Source organism: Stegodyphus dumicola, chromosome 11, assembly GCF_044657685.1.
Source record: "Stegodyphus dumicola isolate Sdum_Otavi_A_Nest chromosome 11, ASM4465768v1".
Taxonomy (NCBI): domain Eukaryota; kingdom Metazoa; phylum Arthropoda; class Arachnida; order Araneae; family Eresidae; genus Stegodyphus; species Stegodyphus dumicola.
Window position 1 is genome coordinate 110,863,128 of NC_140778.1, and position 20,346 is coordinate 110,883,473.

General features: G+C 29.9%; 1 protein-coding gene across 4 annotated transcripts in view; it reads right to left on the bottom strand.

Annotated features, from left to right (window-relative positions):
* LOC118201408 (RNA cytidine acetyltransferase-like) overlaps positions 1–19,177 on the bottom strand; it is a 78,573-nt gene extending 59,396 nt beyond the window's left edge. For 3 of the 4 annotated variants that reach the window (XM_085827095.1, XM_085827097.1, XM_085827094.1), the window contains exons 1-5: positions 18,980–19,177; positions 18,773–18,873; positions 18,533–18,652; positions 8,510–8,681; positions 4,765–4,920 (exon numbers count right to left, since the gene is read on the bottom strand). In XM_085827095.1, the coding sequence (XP_085683221.1) occupies positions 4,765–4,920; positions 8,510–8,681; positions 18,533–18,652; positions 18,773–18,873; positions 18,980–19,111 (681 nt within the window). In that variant the 5' untranslated portion in view covers positions 19,112–19,177. The remainder of the gene's footprint in view (positions 1–4,764; positions 4,921–8,509; positions 8,682–18,532; positions 18,653–18,772; positions 18,874–18,979) is intronic. The other variant, XM_085827096.1, reaches the window with a different exon arrangement.
* Positions 19,178–20,346: the final 1,169 nt, after the last annotated feature.

Here is a 20,346-nt window from a genome sequence, read left to right on the forward strand (position 1 = left end):
CCAACAGTCTGCAAAAAATAATAAGCCGGATCCAATTCGAAGATTAAGGAACAACGCAATCTGCAACATTAACTGAATTAGATAATTTAACTTAGCTTATACCGTCCGTTATACATTAAACGCGCATGCGTAAACGTATTATGCGCATGCGCACACGCATATTTGCAGCCGTAAAGGTCTCACGCGTAAACGCCTATGCGCATGCGTCAACGCGACGCATGCGCAGAAAGTTTGTAGCTTTGAAGTCCGGATTATAGATCATTCCGGTTTATGGGTGTCCGAATTAACGACTTTTGACTGTACTAAGAAATTTGTAACTTTCATGTAATATTAAATATGCTAGTGTTAAAATGTTATTTAATTTTGTTTTTATGAAATCTAAAATCATATTATGTGTTTTAATTTTGAATAATCTGTATGATTTTATATACTATTTAATTAATTGCAGCCAAACAATCAAAAACACAGCCAACAGACATTGCATGCCGCAGTTTCTACAGATGGCATCACAAAAAATTAACAAGAAATTTCTACAAATATACATTCATTTATCCAGAAAGATCTCATCTAGAATTAGAGTAGTCCCATTGCTGCCAGTTAAAGATGGCTAAGAAGGATTATATTTATTAAAATTATTTTTAAACATCAATAAAGCAGAAATTTTTAAAATTCAAAAAATCAATGTATATTAGTATATATAGGATGTCTAGATTAACATAACATGCCTTCCACCACATTGCAAATGATGTTATCCGACTAAACAGAAGTTATCTTCATTTTATTCCTTTATTTTCCATGCTCTTTAAGTTTGCTCCTCCAAACTATCCCTTGATGAAGAACTAAATTATTTAAAAGCAATAGCTATTGACAGGGGCTTTTCACCCAATATTATTAATCAAGCAGTTAAAAAATTATCATCTCAACACATCAAAAGGTGCACTCCCATTTTAGGAGATCATAAGAATTCTGTTGTCCTTTTCTTTTCAACTAGCTATAAAATTGCATGTATTTTACAGAAATTTAACTTCTGAGTCATTTTTTTCTCCCATGAATAAAACTCCCAGTTCCATACTTAAGGACCCCATTCCAGATATGAATTCCTGGAGTATTTACAGGATTCCTTGCCAATGTGGTTTAATTTACATTGGTCAAACTAAGAGAGCCTTAAACTTTTGCATTAAAGAACATGAGGCATGTGTTAGGAAAAAGGAAACACAAAATTCTTTTGTTGACCATCACTACTAGTCCAAAAAAAAAAACTTTCCATTTTTCTGCAGCCAAAATTATTTAAAAACATCTTCTATTGGTGAATTAGACTTTCTAAAGGCATTTCACGTTCAAAAAAACTTTCTGTTCTAATTAACGACCCTAATTCCAATCCATCTTTACCTTCAGCCCTTAAGGAAATTATGTTTTAGTTTTCTTGTTTCATTAATAGATAGCACCAGTAGCTTATTTTCTGTTCAGCTTATTTTATCTTATCATCTCATCTTATCTCATTCATTTGCACTGAGGCAGCTGAGGCAGTTAGTTCTGTAGTTAAACCTTTGAAACTAGTCCTGCAAAATTTACAAATATACTGCTGATTGCTATTGCTTGACTTCTCAAATAATCACTAGTTCTATACTTATATATAAAAGCTAAAACTCATTTGAAACATTTCGGTCCTAAATGATATGATGACTAGCACTGCATGATTTACATTTGAAAAGTAGTAGATGATACTCATAACAATAAGGTTAACACTCAAGAGATTACATTCAGGAAATTTGCACAGGAGTCTAACATTATTTATTCACTTTGAAAACTTCGAATAAAAGTTCCATTTTAGTGCAATAAATATAATATGGTGGGCTGCTATCGGTATGTCATCCCCATATCGTATTTGATATAGCTAACCTACAACAGATGACTGAAGTCCATCTTGTAAGAAATTCTGAAGGTTAAAAGAACCTTTGATTCTAGTTATGCCCATGTTATCTCAACAACTTATTTAAATTATAAGGTAACAAATTAAAGAGAAATGGACCAATATAAAATAAAAAAGAAAGCAAGAATTTTTAATTTCTATTTTCTGAAAAAGAGAGACCTGTGCATGGCTGTGCTTGTAATCAACAGAATTTTACTAAACATGAATGTCTATGGCTGTTTTTTCCCTCCCCTTGGCCTATTTTAAATGCATAAATACATTTTATTAAAAAGACTTTTTTTTCCAACTTATGACATCATTTCAATAGCTATTAGATCAACAGATTTCAAAATATATTCTGCTTGAAAGATTTCATGCTAAACAGGTCAAAATGGAACTTTCCAAAAATTTTGAAACACGACAAATTGATATTACTTTTTAAAACTTTTGGAAAAAGAAATTAATGTGATTATAAAATTAAAATCATTTATGAATCAAGGGGGAAAATGTCTCACTCTACGACAACAGTTTAACAATCTCCTACCTGCATATGTAACTTGTGGTGATAGTGATAAGGAGTGCACCTTGTGCTTGCATTGCTGATGATAAATACGGACATAATAAGGAGAAGTTTTGGAAAAGTGCAGAGACTGGCTGTTGAGGAGTAGTATGCATATCTGAAGTCTTGAAATAAAGATAAATTTTTATTGCATATTATGTCTGATTAAAGTTCTTGATAAATGAGACTTTTTACAAACTGATTTTTTACTCTACAAAAATATAATGTCATCATTTGAGAAACAAGCTCTGTTTGAAGATGGGCTTTATTCTGATTTACAATAATTTACAAGGAAAATATTTGAGAATTACGAAATTTTTATTCAGTATTAATCAGTAAATGAAAACTGTATTGGAAATGAACAAAGATGAAAATAAGAAAACCTCAAAGAATATGAAAAGCGTAATACTGCAGAGTAATTTAAAAAAGAATATTAAAGCAAACAAAACATCCTAAAATTCAAAAACAGCCCAAGCAATATTAATAGATTTAGATATAGATGTCAATATATTTCCAAATTTTTGAACCCACTAAAAATTATCTTCTGATCTGCACTTTTGCTGTAAAGTAACCTTTGCTGTAAAGTGAGAGACAACCATATCCCTAAAAATATTCTGAGTTAAAGGCAATAAATTTATCTTTTGAATGCCTTTTAATTCAACAAACAAAAAAAAAAAAAAAAAAAAAAAAAAAAAAAAAACCTAAGGATTAAAAATGTCTTTCAATAAAGATGTAATAAGAAGCAGTTCCATATTAAAGAAAGTAAGAATATTACATAGTCTGCCTGCAGTGATATTGTGGGTTAATGAGTTTTAAGTAATGAGTAATGAGTAAACCTGAAAGAATATGAAAAGTGTAATACTGCAGAGTAATTTAAAAAAGAATATTAAAGCAAACAAAACATCCTAAAATTCAAAATCAGAATAAGCAGTATTAATAGATTTAGATACACTAGATATCAATACATTTCCAAATTTTTTAACCCACTAAAAATTGTCTTCTGATCTGCACTTTGGTAACCTTTGCTGTAAAGTGAGAGACAACCATATCCCTAAAAATATTCAGAGTTAAAGGCAATAAATTCATCTTTTGAATGCCTTTTAATTCAACAAAAACTAAGGATTAAAAATGTCTTTTAATAAGGATGTAATAAGAAGCAATTCCATATTAAAGAAGGTAAAAATATTACATAGTCTGCCTGCAGTGATATTGTGGATTAATGAGTTTTAAAGCTTAGACTAGGGCCCAATAGCAATTCCACTAAGATACTAGAGCCTAAATGTATTACACCTATTAAAAAATAGTAAATACCATACACCCCCATTTTTTTAAGTATTTGCTGCAATGAAACCTAGAATTTGTTGTAGATGTCCTGTTTATACTATATTAAGTGATCAATGCTCATATGATGGCCCTGCAATATAGATTTTATATAATATCATAAAAGAGACAGATGTTGAATTAACTAGTAGATCCACAACTATACAGAGTAAACTACCTCCACATAGGACTTTCAACAGGAAACTAACACACATCCAAGTTACGTTTTGTGTAAAGAAAAGGAAAGATAAAGCATGCAATTAGGTAGCTAAACTAAAGCTGAACTATAAGTGTTTCACAATCTTATTCCATCAGTCACTGCTAGGCCAAAATCAAAGGGAACAAACACTTCTTGAGTTCATCAAGCAAATTAAAACTACAGACCATATCTTTGGATGTTTTTACATAATGCATTGCATTATATAAGATCAGAATGCTCAGTTTCTTCTAGGAAAAATTTTCTCTGGTAGACTGCACAGTCACTTTTATATCACAAATTGTACTGAAAATATTGCCAATAAATGCCTTCATGGCAGATCCATTTATATCTATCTGAAGAAGTCAAGCAGACATCCTCAGTACTACTTATCCTCCTATAACTGCTTATTAGTTTCTCACAGCCATAATCTAAAAACTGAATAAATCAACTTCCCCCCCTCTTTGTATATGTTCTTAAGAGGACTGCAATCTGGCTATTCATGTCTAACATTACACTTTTAACCCAGGCCAATAAGTCTGCATATAGCAAATCTTAAGCTAAATGGCATAACATAATCTATAGCATAGCTGTTTATCATATGTTTTTGATTTTTTATTGGATTAACATATGAAATGGAAAACACCTACAATTTGATGCACACAACTAAAACTATTTCTCGATAGAAGTAACTAAATTTTTTAAAAATTTACTTCAAATGGCTAAAATATTTCTTGTGTATTATATTTCCCAAATTTATAAAATAGTTAATTTTAATACCAATGTTTCTAAACAGTCTGAAGGTGCAAAAATGATCTTCAAATTATCGTCAAGCCCAAGACAAGGTCTACATGAGGTCAAAAATAATGCAAAACGCTTATTGAACCTAGGTGATATATTTGGATGAGCTTCGGTAACATAACGAGAATGAGCTTCCTAAAACACAAAAACAATAATAAATTTCACCATATTGATAATTTTGAACAACACTGATTATTATGCCAAAATGCAAACTGATTATATTTTTCAAGCCTTTTGATCAAATTTTAAATTATGAAAGTATATTAATATTCAAACATTAAAAATCTAGAACTATTTTTCATTCTGTTTTCTGATATTTCAAAAATGCTAAAAAAAAATAAAATTTCATGTTAAAAATATGAGATTTGATTTCAAATAGAAAAAATAAATTTATTGCCAAGAATATGTGGCTCAAGGAAAGAAAATATATTAACATACAGAAAAAGTTCAACATGAAAAAAGCTGCACTTTCAATATGTTACTATTTACTGTAATATAATGGCATGCACAATAATACATATATTCATAACTTTTAATAAAGTTTAAGAACTTTTTAAGTAATTGAAAAATTCAAAACTCTGTTTCAATTAGAAATACAATATTATATAATAATAGTAATAAATACATTATTATTACTACTAAGCAACAAAAGAGAGTATTTATAATCTCAGAGCGCTTTGTTTTAATCCCGCAAAGTGATTGAGCAAGAGTTTGTCCGATGTGGTTACTGAAGGGAAAATGCAGATGTTTTGAAAAAGTTCTACTTTAATTGAAAATTAGAAGTTTAAAGGTTTATTGCTTATTAAGATTCTCATATTTTATACTTTATATATTGGAACAATATGTAAAATACAAAAAGAGAATTAGAGTGCCAAGTTGTTATACTTTATATATTGGAACAATATGTAAAATACAAAAAGAGAATTAGAGTGCCAAGTTGTTTAGCAAAATAGACTGCCAAGTTTTGGCCACAGAATGCTTACTGAAATAAAGATGAATATTGATTCTGCCTCGGCTGCAAGTTGCTCGTCATTCATACCAAAGAACATGATAAACTTCTATGGTAATATTACACTTACTGATGATTACAGACGTAACTTCACTGTGAATTAAATGTGTTCACGAGGAGAAATTCAACAGAATTTTTTTTTCCATGCACAAAAAATAGATTTTATAAATCATACTCATAGGCCAAAAGATTACATTTAGTGCTGTTTGAATTAAGAATAAATGATTTGTTATTTACATAAGCCCAAGACTGGTACCAGTGGGGTACAGCTGCTCTGGGCAGCAAAATGTTTAGAATTTAGGAAGGTGACTGGCAGCAGAATTTGAGACATGCAGAGACTACACTGGCCAGCAAAATGCCTAGCACCAGCCCTTGAAGGCTTTAATAGATGTGGAAATTTATTTATTTGGAACTGAAATAAGCTTTAAACTTATGCAGTAAATAGATGTAAGTATAATAAATAACTAAATTAATATAATTATGGCCTAATTTCCTCAACACACAATAGAAGCAACAGAAAATTTAGCAAACAACAAGTCTCTAATTGCCATTCTCATGATACACTGCTAATAGTGTCCAGCGGACAAGCTAAGCTTTATGACGATAGCCATGGATTTGAAGATTTTTAGATATCGCAAAAAAGTTGAAAAATATAGACTCCTCGTCTCTTTCCTTCTTCCACTCCGGTAGCTAAAACTTCTGTGGCTAGGCTTCTATGGTTAATCTAACCACTAAACCAGATAACTTTTTTCTCTATCAGCTAGAAAATTAAATTGGCAAAACAGCAGTTCCTATTAATATCACTGTTACTGAGTGGCTAAGAAAACTGTATTTTTCTTTTAAACAATTCCACAATTTCTTAATCTTTGCACTAAACTTACCAGCTGTGATTAAACCTTTCATGAGTAAGTATATGGTTTTCTTATAAATACTTATGTACAGTACAGATTATTAGAATGGAATTCTAACAATCTGTATACCTCTTAAAGATTTGGCACAAATCATAATCTTCTATGTTTTGTTTACATTTTCCCCTTTCTAATTTCTATAGCATATTTGCATGTAATTAAAAACTAAAACATATTAATATATTAATTATTTAACACAAAACTAATACTTTTTTACTATGTATACAAAGTGAATGTGATGTGCTTCATTTTTCCTGTTTTACAAGCAATTCGTTGTCAGATTTTTTTTTAACAGCCTTTGTTTTTATTTTTATTTTATTTTTTAATTTCCCCTAAGAAATTGATGAATAAAATGATACAGATTAGTAATGAAAATAAAGACTTGTAAAATTAAATATATATATATATATATTCTTTTAAAGCTAATGTTCATATTGCCAATTATGCAAAGCAGAGATACACTGCTGATTCTCAAATAAAACAAAGTCAGTGCAAGGGGAAAACTTAGTGCACAGAAAGTGATAAAGAAATTCTCTGAAGAAGGAACTTTGTATATGGAACAGTGAAATAATTTTCAAAATACTTTTTGCTTTCTTAAATGACAGCATAAATAAATGCACTGTTCACAAATACCTCAACAATAACACTTTTTCTTAAAATGAATCAGTTAAATGAGTATGCTACTACTGTGGTTATGTTCCATGCATTTACCATGAGATTAATAGCACTGTCAGCAATTAAGAATTTAAAAATCAAATTCTCTATTTTTTACAGAAAAGTCTCTAAAACTGCTACTTTTGAGAACATATTTTCTTTATACTGGTGTAAGCAAAACAAACATGTTAAAAGTAAACATACTAATAATGACGAAGTTTTACAATGAATTTAAATTGATGCTTAGTGTCTGGAAAGTAGTAGACAAATAAATGTTTACACATGTTTAATTACATCAACTTAAAATAAGTTTTTAAAAATCAGTAGAATATAGAACCTAAAATAAAGATTTAAAAAACTTCTGAAAAGAAATTCACAGTTATTTACTATCCCTATTTATTTTTTTGTTATTATGATGATTATTTTTAAAAACACTGATTTAGTTTGAGAAAAAGTAAATAACTTGAATAATAAAACAAATTTACTTTTTTAAAAAATGAACTATAACAATTTTGTTGAAAATTTTATTTTCATATACACATTAAAAAAGTGCAATAAATTTTCTCACATTCTGGCATTTTCTAAGACCTGAAATTCTGTTTGTTCACATCCAAAAATGAGTGTATATCATGGGCATTCACAGATTAAACAGTTGCAAGTTTTGAGAATTCTGAGTAAGTTTGCTGCCAAAGGTTCTGTTTGTGTCAATTAAATGATGATTTAGCTCAAATTTTGCTACCTAACTAAAAGCAGTGAAAGAAATTTCAAAAATATAATGATAATTAAACCATTTTAAAAATTAATAACTCTTATGTCCAAAATCCTGTTGTGAAATCAATTAACACTTTAATAAGAGTTTTCTTTGGCTCAAAGTCTTAATTTAATTGAACTAACATATTACTTTGATCACTTTCACAAAATTTTCACAAAATATAATAAATAGGCATTTTTAAATATTTAAATTCATGTGTTAAAAATAAGTTAAAAAGAAGATTCTGTTCTAAAAACTCCCATACATAATTTTTTGGAAATAGAGGCATAATATTAATCAATCAATAAGAATGTAATCATGTGAATAAAATGCATTTTGAGATGTTATTTGAGCAGCTTTTCTGTTTATGTATGCGTAAACATAAAATAAAATTATATTTACCATATTTAAATGATAAAGATCTTTGAGAGTGTGAACATTTGACATTAAAAATATTATCATTCCACACCCTTCAACACACTCTATGAGTCGGGCAAGAATGTTAGGTGTTAAAGCTTCAAAATCTTGAATGATAAGCAAACTAAATGTTTGACCTAAAAGTTTTGCATTGTCACTGAAAATAAAAGACATATATTTTGTTAGATTTGAAAAAGAAAAAGATTAAAAATGCAAGTTAAGCACCAAAAACTGTACTTTTTTTTCAATGTGGTAAATTTAAAAGTAATGACATACACATTAAATTCCGAACACGTACAGTTGTAAAATAAGTTTTAGTTTAACTAGAAAATAATTTATTTTAGCAGTTATATTACTGCAATTTAAAAGCTCTATATAGCAAACAGTATGTATTAAAAGCTTAGGGGTTTTTTCACATTTATTTATTTTATTTACTTATTTATTTTTGCATTACATAATCTCAACTAAAAAGACCCAAAAGCCTTTTTAAAAACACATTCAATCTGGCAGGGAAGCTCATTCTTCTTCTTTTCTTTTAAATAAATTTTGATGTTTCTGATCTTGAAATACTCCATGAAAAATATACATCTAAACTATAGAAGATCTAAAGAAAAAAAAAGAAAAAAGAAATGTTGTAGGGTTTTAACTTGATAAGTGTACCCAAATCATTAATTACGACAACAGGAAATTGATTTAAAGCATGGATTTCCAACTCTTGTATCACACCAAATCCTTTTTAAAGAACAGTTTTCTTTATTGACCCCTTACTTATCTTTTCAGTATAACATATGGCATACAACAAAATAATTTAATATAAATAACTTTAAAGATAACTATTAGTGGAATATGAAAAAAAAATGATTTATTAGATTTATGCTTTATTATTTGTGTATTATTATTAATTTTACAAACATAAACGAGTTTTCAGGAACAAAATCACAGATCCTCATTGCACAAAAGTTAAATTTTAGTCAATGTGATGGCTAAGCTTGATGTATTGACATATATATAAATAAAAATTATGTAAAAGGTTAAATTAGCAGCATAAATTAATTTTCCGTCTCTATTCTAAAAATAGTAACCTCTCTCTGCACTGCGTCATTTCTGGATTAATCCATGCCATATGACTCTTACATAATTCTGATGACGTAGATGGAACTAAAACTCTAACAGCTAATAGTAATTTTATAGCAATATTAACTATCCAATCAAAATGCATTGAGAACCAAAACTAACTCAGTCTGAATTAAGATTTCACCCTGAACATGATGCACTTGCTTCCTACATTTTGGCTTAGCTGGATTGCTGTCTGCTTCTGTCTTACTTCAGATTTATCTGAAATGTAAAATCTTTTGGAATAGGCACAATTAATGTGCTAACTTGATTGTGGCCACAACATGTTTGCTGAAATAAAAAAATGAAGATTTAAATCTGCCTTCTCCCCCAATTTCCTGTTCATTATGGATCAACACTTCTACACCATCAAAATTCCTCCTGTACTTTACTTTTGTTTTTATCATATATATATATATTTATTTATATGTCATATTGTGGCAGTCGGGCATGGCATGAAATGATGACACAGAAGAGATTAACTGTTTTGATTCCCCATCTTTATTCAATTCAAATAGCAAACCATTATTCTTTCAGATTCTCTAAAATGACATACCCAATAATGATTTTAATTAAAATGAGGTTAAAGTTAAGTTTTCAACGTCATAACTATTCTAACAAAGGAAAGAAGGGACAGAGCAACAGCAAAGGTCTTAACGACAGGAGGAGAAAAGCAAAATGAAGAAAACTGGCACGAACTCTACATTTATAGTAGCGATTATGTAACATGCCAGAATGTTCTCAAAAGTACTGGTCTAGGGGGGAAGTTAAATAGAGATTGCCTGTTCGCATAGAGCAAAGCCATCGTATTTTTTATATTTTACATATACAGTCAAAAGTCGTTAATCTGGACTCGTCAGGATTTCGGCGATTCCGGATTATAGATCATCAATTTAAATCTGGTAAGATGGCATGCAGAAATTATAAAATTAAAAATATGAAACTGTAATTTATGAAATAAAGAACAATTATGATCTAAAGGGTATCAAAATTTACAAAAAGAAAAAGCTTAATATTTATTTGTTTACTTTATTAAACATTTCTTTCAATGTAAGTTGTTTAAGTTGCTTCGTTTCATGTGATAATACTTTCTCTTTAATTCTATTAAACAAACATAATTTCTTGCTTAGTTACAAAGTTCCGGTGTTCAAGTCCTATAATTGCTGTGTCGAGAATGCCGCCTAATTTGTCAATTGAAATTTTTTCGTTTTCAATAACCTCTGTGTCACTTTCTTCACCATCGGAAGCAACATATCAAAGACAGAGTATATCGAGATGAAATACTACATTTAGTAAGGAATTATAAGCCAAATAAAATAAAAACATCTGCCTTGAAGATAAGGATAGTGCTGACAGATCAACTTCCAATTCATTGCGCACCGCATCGTTTCTCTCCCCCCGTAGAGCAGCGTGAAATTGATAAACATATTTCGGAATGATTAAATCATCAAAGGATATGCCTTTATCCATTTTTTGCAGCAATTCCACTTTCTGTTTAATGGACTTCGAAACATACTTTCACTTTGTAGATCCTTTACATATTAGTAAATATATATCGGAAATTCTATTTGACATAATTGAAAGTTCAAGCTTACTTTTATAAAATTACAGTCTTTTATAAAACTAACAGTCTGCAAAAATAATAAGCCGGATCCAATTCGAAGATTAAGAAACAATGCAATCTGCAACATTAACTGAATTAAATAATTTTAGCTTAGCTTATACCGTCTCTTATACATTAAACACGCTTGTGTAAACGTATTATGCGCATGCGCACACGCATATTCGCAGCCATAAAGGTCTTACGTGCACACGCAAACGCATCAACACGACGCATGCGCAGAAAGTTTGTAGCTTTGTGGTCTGGATTATAGATCATTCCGGATCATGGGTGGTCGAATTAACGACTTTTGACTGTATATATTTACTATTTCACATAAAACTGCTTAACTTAGTTCTTCAATCAGCTTAAAAAATATCCAATTATTTTTTGTTTTCCACAGTAAAGTATTGACGTGACTAAAGCCTGCTTCAGCTAGGTAAGAAGAGGGAAAAGTGATTGGGTAACAACTTTTACTTTCAGATATTTCTCTCTGATGACTTCCAAAATGCAGTGTGTTTTGAATAAAATTTTGTTTTGAACATCCTCCATCAATGCAACCAATGCTTTTTGCACCATAATATCAAGATCAGATTATTGCAATCTATAAGCCATGTTATCACATTGAAATTTTGAATGACCTTGAAAGCAAATATTAAAAGTTTCTTTTAAAATTTTACAAGTTTTTTTTTTTTTTAATAACAATATACCTTTCAAGAAATTGCAAGGCTTTTCAATAACAGGCTATCATATTAAGTTATCAAAGTAGCAGAATTCTTTTGAATTTGGAGTCAATATAAACATGTCAGTTTTAGAACAAAAAATTAAAATAATCTAACTTGTTTTGGTTGTTGTTCTAAATTATTTTTGGTTGTGTTTTCTTGAGTTCCTGCATTTTACTTTTTGTAATACGCTTATTGAATAAAAAATGTATATGTGTCTAAAAAATATTCTTCATTTTTGTAAATATATTGAATGACTTTTGTGTATTTTTCACGTAGATTTGTGTTATATTATTTCCCTTGTTACATGGTATAGATTTATATCAATAAATAATTAATTGTCAATTTTATTTCTAATTTGATGCCATTTTGTTAATACTTTGATCTGCTATCTGCCAATTTGTCATATTCAATTTCACTAGGTACAATTATTCCCATTCATATAGGAATATTAATGCTTTAAAATATTTTCATGTAAATTATCAAATAGTATGAATTTTGAAAGCTGTACTACATTTGCAAATGTTTCTATTTGAGAAAGCCATCTTGGATTAATAACAAAAATACACATTCTGATCAAAAGCAGAGACTAGAGAGAAAAGAGTATACGTGATAAACAACAATAGATTATCATCTTTAATTCATCATTAAAGAAAGCTCAGTGGCAACATAAAAACAGAATAACGTATTTAAATGACTAATCACTGATGTTTAAAGACAATAAAATATTCGAATGATTTCCAAAACTTATGTACAACATTTATTTTGTTTTAGAAAGCAAATTAAGTAATTTATTTATCGCAGTGCCAAAGTTAAAGATAAGATGCTGTTTACGAATAATTTGATAACATGTAAACTTTCATTGAATTCAAATATTAGAAGCACACATCCACAATTTTTTAAATATAAGATGATATTTAGGAAGACAAAAAAGATAAAGATAGGAATGACACTTGCTTTCTGCAGTTTGCTTATCCAGAATATTGATTTGATGCATTTCAGCAGTGGCAAGAAATAAACCATTACCAATATGCACATGTGCAAGAAACAAATGTAGTAGTTTTTTATTGCAAAATATCCTACTTGTGTATTAACAGCAACCACATTAAAAGAAGTCACCAATTTCAGAATGGCATAAACTCTGGTAACCACGTGTATATCCCATCTTCCTGTAAACCATGCTCATAACAATCCAACTGTCAAGCAATGCCACTATTTTTCGTGTGTGCTCTTTTTTATTCCAAGTTCCAATGGTTTTTATAAACAAATTGTGATATTTTTTGCCTTAAACTCAATTTCAGTATATGAGCTTGTAGTTTCTGCCAGCAACAGAAGAAACTGCAGTAAAATTCTGCACGAATACAGAATTTAGTGAAAATTTTCTGATAAGAATAACAAGGAGTTTCCTTGATAGCCACTATTGCTGAGGTTTGCCTGAAGCTGGGTCTCTGCTATTCTCTGATGTCTTTTTAAGTAAAAACAAATCACTGTGTATTTCAAAAGAAGAAAAGTCCAAGAAAATTACAGAAAGATTTGAAGTAGAATGTAAGCATTAATTTTTTTAATGTATCCCATAATCTTCATTTAATAATTAAAATTTGTATTTTAAATTGCTAAAGTATTTTTTTTCCACATGCTGATAAAGTTTAATGACTTACTAAAATATCGATAGTTTGGGAATCTCTTTTTTAAAAAAACAGGCATGAAAACCACCAACTTAAACCCAATAAGTAATTTCTAACTTTTTATCTATAAAAAATCACCAAATTATGCCAAGGTGATTGCAATAATATGTAAGTATCCAAAATAATCATGCTTGTTATTTTAGAATGAAAACCTATATTTTAAAGTATCTAATTTATTATAGTATACAATTTTGTTAGTAATTTACCAAAAAAAAAATAAAATAAAATAAAATAAAATAAATAAATAAATAAATAACACACATACTAGTAAAATTCATTTTTTACACTCTTTCATTTTTCACAATTCAGCAATTGCTGCTAATTATTCCTCTACCAGAATATCATGGTCAACTTGCCAACTGAACATGAATTCTGCTAAATGGGATTCCAGATAATGGCGAGCAGTACATGTGTGCTTTTTTATTTCATAATTTTCTAGATCCCAGCAGTGCCCTAAGAAAGGGCGTTTGCAATCTACTAAACCAGAGTTTCTTACACTGAGGGTCGCCAAAAATTTTAGCAGTTTTGATTTTTTGAACTAATTATAATAATTTTACAATTGCCAAATATTTTTACACAATGTATCTGAAAATAGATAAAGATAAGATAATACAGTCAAAAGTCCTTAATTCGGACACCCATAATCCGGACCTCAAAGCTAAAAACTTTCTGCGCATGTGCTGCGTTGGCACATGCGCACAGGCGTTTTACGCGTGCGCGTAAGACCTTGACTACTGCGCATATGCGTGTGCGCAAGTGCAGAATACGTTTTCGCCTGCGCGTTTAATGTATAACTGACGGTGTAAGCTAAAATTATCTAATTATCTGTTTCAGTTAATGTTAATGATTGTGTTATTACTTAATCTTCGAATTGGATCCCGCTTATTATTTTTTGCAGACTAATTATAATAATTTTACAATTGCCAAATATTTTTACACACTGTATCTGAAAATAGATAAAGATAATACAGTCAAAAGTCCTTAATTCGGACACCCATAATCCGGACCTCAAAGCTAAAAACTTTCTGCGCATGTGCTGCGTTGGCACATGCACACAGGCGTTTTACGCGTGCGCGTAAGACCTTGACTACTGCGCATATGCGTGTGCGCAAGTGCAGAATATGTTTTCGCCTGCGCGTTTAATGTATAACTAACGGTGTAAGCTAAAATTATCTAATTATCTGTTTCAGTTAATGTTAATGATTGCGTTATTACTTAATCTTCGAATTGGATCCCGCTTATTATTTTTTGCAGACTGTAAGAGCAATTTTATAAAAGTAAACTTGAACTTTCGATTATGTCAAATAGAATTTCTGATGCTGGAACTTCCAAAGGATCTACAAAACGAAAGTATGTTTCGATGTCCAACAAACAAAAAGTGGAATTGCTGCAAAAAATGGATAAAGACATGAAGAATGTGACAGAGAGGTTAGTGAAAACGAAAAAATTTCGATTGACAAGTTAGTCGGTATTCTCGGCACAGCAATTAACGGGACTTGAACAGCGGGACTTTGTAACTGAACAAGAAATTATGTCTGTTTATAGAATTAAAGAGAAAGTATTATCACATAAAATGAAGCAACTTAAACAACTTACATTAAAAGAAATGTTTAATAAAGTAAACAAATAAATATTAAGCTTTTTTTTTTTTTGTAAATTTTGATACCCTTTAGATCATAATTGTTCTTTATTTCATAAATTACGGTTTCATATTTTTAATTTTAGAATTTCTGCATGCCATCTTACGAGATTTAAACTGATGATCTATAATCCGGAATCGCCGAAGTCCCGACGAGTCCGGATTAACGACTTTTGACTGTACAGACAAAGAAAAAACAAAAATATTTTGACGCATTCTTTTTATAATATAAACATTCATTTTACTTGCACGTGATGCTGTCATTTCGTCTGTTACTTGTTTAAAATTTTCACATAATTCTATGTCTTAGAATTAGAAATTAAAGTTAATGACCTAAAACTACAATAGTATATTACAGTACAAGTGAAGAAAGTGATAGTTTCACCCACATGTGTGTCGGACTTGCAGAATGCTTACGGGGTCCCACAATATTTTCATAAAAATATTATGGGATCCTGAGGGTTGCGAAAAAATCTCAGTAATAAAAGGGATCATGAATGAAAAAAGTTAAAAAGTCCTGTACTAAATTCTCAGCCTAAACACTTTTCTTCTATTTTAGCTGCTGACAATGCAATTCCAATTTGTTTCTTTTCCCACATACAACTGCATCAAAACAGAAAAGAAAAATGACAAAGTGAAACATAAAATTAGAAAAGCAACAACTTTGTGCTTGCCACAGATTTAGTCAAGAACTCAATCAATTTCTTTGCTCCTGATGAAGAGGAACCTATACCTGTTTGCCCTCAAAATCAGTTGAGATCTTGACTAAATCTATGCCAAACACAAGGTTGCTGCTTTGCTCATTTTATATAATTGTATATAATTTTGGTTGATCTTTACAATATGGTAACTGGTAGTTTGGCGACATTTTGGAGGCGATAAAGGTTACTACCTGGGACTTTGGTAAAAATGTGAGCAGCACTCAGTTCCGATTACGCATTATTTTGTGTGAGGGAAATGAGAGATCATGGGATATGTCATGTGATATTAATGGACGAATTACGGTTCTTTAATCGGAAAAGGGGGGGAAATCGGGAAAAAATCTGGAAATTTTGTATTTGGCTTTATTCTGTGTTGTGTGAAACAGTGTTCGTGAATTTTTGGATCCCATGGCCGTAACTAAAGTGAATTCGAAATGGGTATTTAGTGGTATTGAAAAGGGTAGTAATAAATGTTTCTTAAAGGTTGTGCGAGTTAGAAATAAAGATGTTTTATTAAGTTATTTATTTTACCTGGTACCTTGCTGTGAAATATAAGTATGATTTTAAAGATCCTGAAACAGAAAGAAGAAAAGTTTATCGGACACGTAATCAAGATTCTGAAGAAGATTAGGTAAGTTAGTATTTTTAATTATTTGAGGATATTATTTTTAAGCATTGTTCTAAATGTAAGGTGGAAGTAAAGGAATTTGGTATTATTGGGAAAATTGTTATTAGCAATGATTTAGTTTAAAGTAATTAGGATTGTAAGGTAATTTTTATTAATTTAATGCATGTGCTCATTTATATTTTAAGTAGCATTTTTGAATTTAATTATATTTTAATTAAATGATAGTTATTTTGTGAATTTTATGTTTGTAGGAATTTGGTATACGTTTTAGTTGAAGTAAACATGCATGGAAACAATTTAAATATCTGACACTAAGTATTTGTAATGGTTGCGGTATGAATTCGTTGGTGACGTTTATAATGTAATAGATGATTTAGAGGTAAAAGTTTTTGGATATTTTATTTATTTTATATGTGGAAATATTCATATTTGGAAAGGGTAAATACTTTTTCGCGATCAGGTAATTTCGTATATGTTCTTTTTACCGGGTTTAAAGATTGAGAAAATTGTCATGTATTTTCGTGAAATTTTTCTAATTTATGAGAAAAAAGCAGTGTACATGGATATAGTGAAGAGTGTGCGCAATGCCATTTTTGTGCAATTCTGGGATGTTTTTTTAAGTAAAAATAAGTCGGCGTGTACATGGTTTATGTGTATGTGTTATTTTGAAAAACGCGTAAGGAGTATGGTATTGTGCACTTTTTCCCCAATTTTGCAGTGAATTTTTGTCATGATTAAGCAGTTTTGTTAGATAATATTTCTAGCATAAGTGTAATTCGGCTAGCAGATTGTTGGAAGAAGTGTTCAGTAGATAAAAAGAAAAGGAACATGTCTTTCGGCGGGAAAAAAAAATAGAGGGTTGCTGTAGGAGAGTTGGTCACCAAATTTTCGCCAAAAAACACCAAGTTACCATAATGTAAAGATCAACCATCATTTTATATAATTACAAATTATTTCTTTCGGCAAAATACTCTTTTCTTCTAAAAAACTATACTTTCTTTTCAGTTGACAGTGGATTGAAAGAAGTAAGCATGCTAAATATTTGCAATGAAAAACTGATATAATTTAAAAGTGAGTATGTTCATTAGCCGAAAAATGTGAACTATGAGCATGCGGAAAAAACTGTTACATTTCAAAATCAAAGGTAGAAGAAATGCATATGCGCAAATCAGCAACCCATAAAAAATCACTATATCTTAAAAGAGAAAAATTTTATTAGCCGATGAACTGTGAATGATGATCATGAACTAAAAATAATTACATTTTAAAAGCAACTCTAGAAGAAATGAATATGCTCAGAGTGGTAAGCGTGCTTGCTTCTTGTCAAAGCAGAAGTATGCCAAATCATTCTCGCCAAAGCCACAACACAAATAATATTAACCAAATGATATTAGTCATAAATTAAATGTATAACTTTTTTATGAGATAAAATAACTTTTCAAATTTATTTATCACTAATTTACCTCACATTAGTCAAATTTAAAATCATTTAAAACATTACTTCAAGTTCCTATAAAAATTGTGCACCAACAAACACAAAGCACTATTTTTCTAGTTTTTACTAGAAGCTAAATTATTAGAAATCAATTTCAGCACTACAAAATTATCTGAATTTTTCCCATGCAAAATTGGTAATTAAACCTTCAAATTATTTTAGCACTTCAAATCATTACTTATGATAAAGTAATAGGAAAAGTTTAACACATGAAAAACTTTCTTTACTTGTTTGCTTTTCCCCATTCATTTACAATAATTATATGTTCTTAACAGTTATTATTATATAAAAATTACAAATAAGATATTTTGTTATACATAATATACTAATCTTCAAGGATTTTTCCAAATAAAATTATATGTTAATATACATATTGATCACTTGGATATGCAATCACCAATATAGTACTAGCCTGATACTGTTACCTGAAATGGCAGAACTGAATATTGGAAGATACAAGAAAGATATCAAATACATCGTCTTTACATACTGAATAACTTCCGTCAAATTTTTTCTTCAGTTGGCGCAATCTCTTATGGTGGAACCTGAAATTCAGCCCAGTTAGAGATAAATACTATAATTTTCCTAACAGATATATATATATATAATTTAAACGTGTATATTAAACAAAAAAAAAAAAAAAAAAAAAAAAAAAAAAGATTTACATGTTAAATCCAAGATCTTTCTTGTAACACCAAAGAACTGTTGGTTTTGGAATATTAGCATCTTCTCTAGATTTTGACAAAATTCGATACAGGAACACAAGCTGAATATTTAAAAATGAAAGATTTAAGTTATACTAATACTAGCATTTTCAAATAATCAAGAAAAAATAATGTCGTATCAAAATACTACAGTACCACTGAACTTACTTGTTCTCTAGCCTTTTCTCCAAGAATAAAAAACATAGATCTATAACGATATGAAACACAGTTTTCAATGACATATCGAATTCTTTTATCTATTTTCTTACAACCCATTTTTCCCCGCTGTGCATTGAGCATAAGCAAAACGCATTGAGTATAAGTTTGTAAACAAAAACATGCGGTAAAATTTCAAAAAAGTACGCATAATATCGATGCCATTACAATGCACATAATAGTCTAAATGTTACGCTTTTCTCAGTACGTTAGCTTTAGGCCACATTTAGGAAATACAATTTTCACACATAAGGACTAAAAAATGCGGTTTATTAAATAAAATTAATTCCCATTTTAGCATTAATAAACACTTTTACATTTTCAATGCATAAACGTTTCGCATTTTCAACCGTAACTAAAAGTGATAGTGAAATATTTAAGTTCTTCGTAAAAATTGGCTAGTGCTAACTAATTTTGAGCGACTAACTAAATTTTATTGCTCCCAATTTACCTAATTTTTGGTTTTGCTTTGTTTGGATAATTTGATTACGATAAAGCACCCTTGGGCTGTCTGTCTGAGAAAAAGAATGCCTTCGTGGAATACTTTCTAAGGAAAATTGGCTCGTATTCACAGTAAACATGAGAAAAACAACCAAAACAACATTGCAGCCAGTCTTGTCACCTGAAATCCAACCCATTTCGAACTACCACTGCTCAACAAATTTACCGTTCTCTCGTAGGTGCGCTCTCACATCCTTTTATTTTTTATATTTAACTTTTCGTCACATTGTATTTCAAGGTGTTCTGTAGAAAAGGAAATGGTTTAGCCGTTTTTAAATAATGCGAACTTTGATGTTTAACTCTCTCGAGTGTGATTGAAGCAAATTCATTTAGATAGACTTAGACAAACATGGTCACAGAAACATTATTGTTGTTACAGTATGTTTAGAAAGTTTAAATACTAATTTTTTAAATAAATTCCAGCAAACCTACACCTTCCCCGCTCATTATTGCCATAATGAGCAATTAGTTGCGTCTGGCACTGGGCCTAATTTGTAAATTAATGAAACTTAATTGGTTGATCTTTAGATTATAGTAACTTGGCGATTTTGTGGCGAAAATTTGGCGACCAACTCTCCTACAGCAACACACTATTTTTTTTCCCCGCCACCATTTTGTCTTCACGAAGTAAAGGCATGTTTCTTTTCTTTTTATCTACTGAACACTTCTTCCAGCAATCTACTAGTCGAATTACACTTGTGCTAGAAATTTTATCTAACAAAACTGCTTAATCATGACAAATATTCACTGCAAAATTGGGAAAAGTGCACAAAACCATACTCCTTACGCGTTTTTCAAAATAACACATACACATAAAC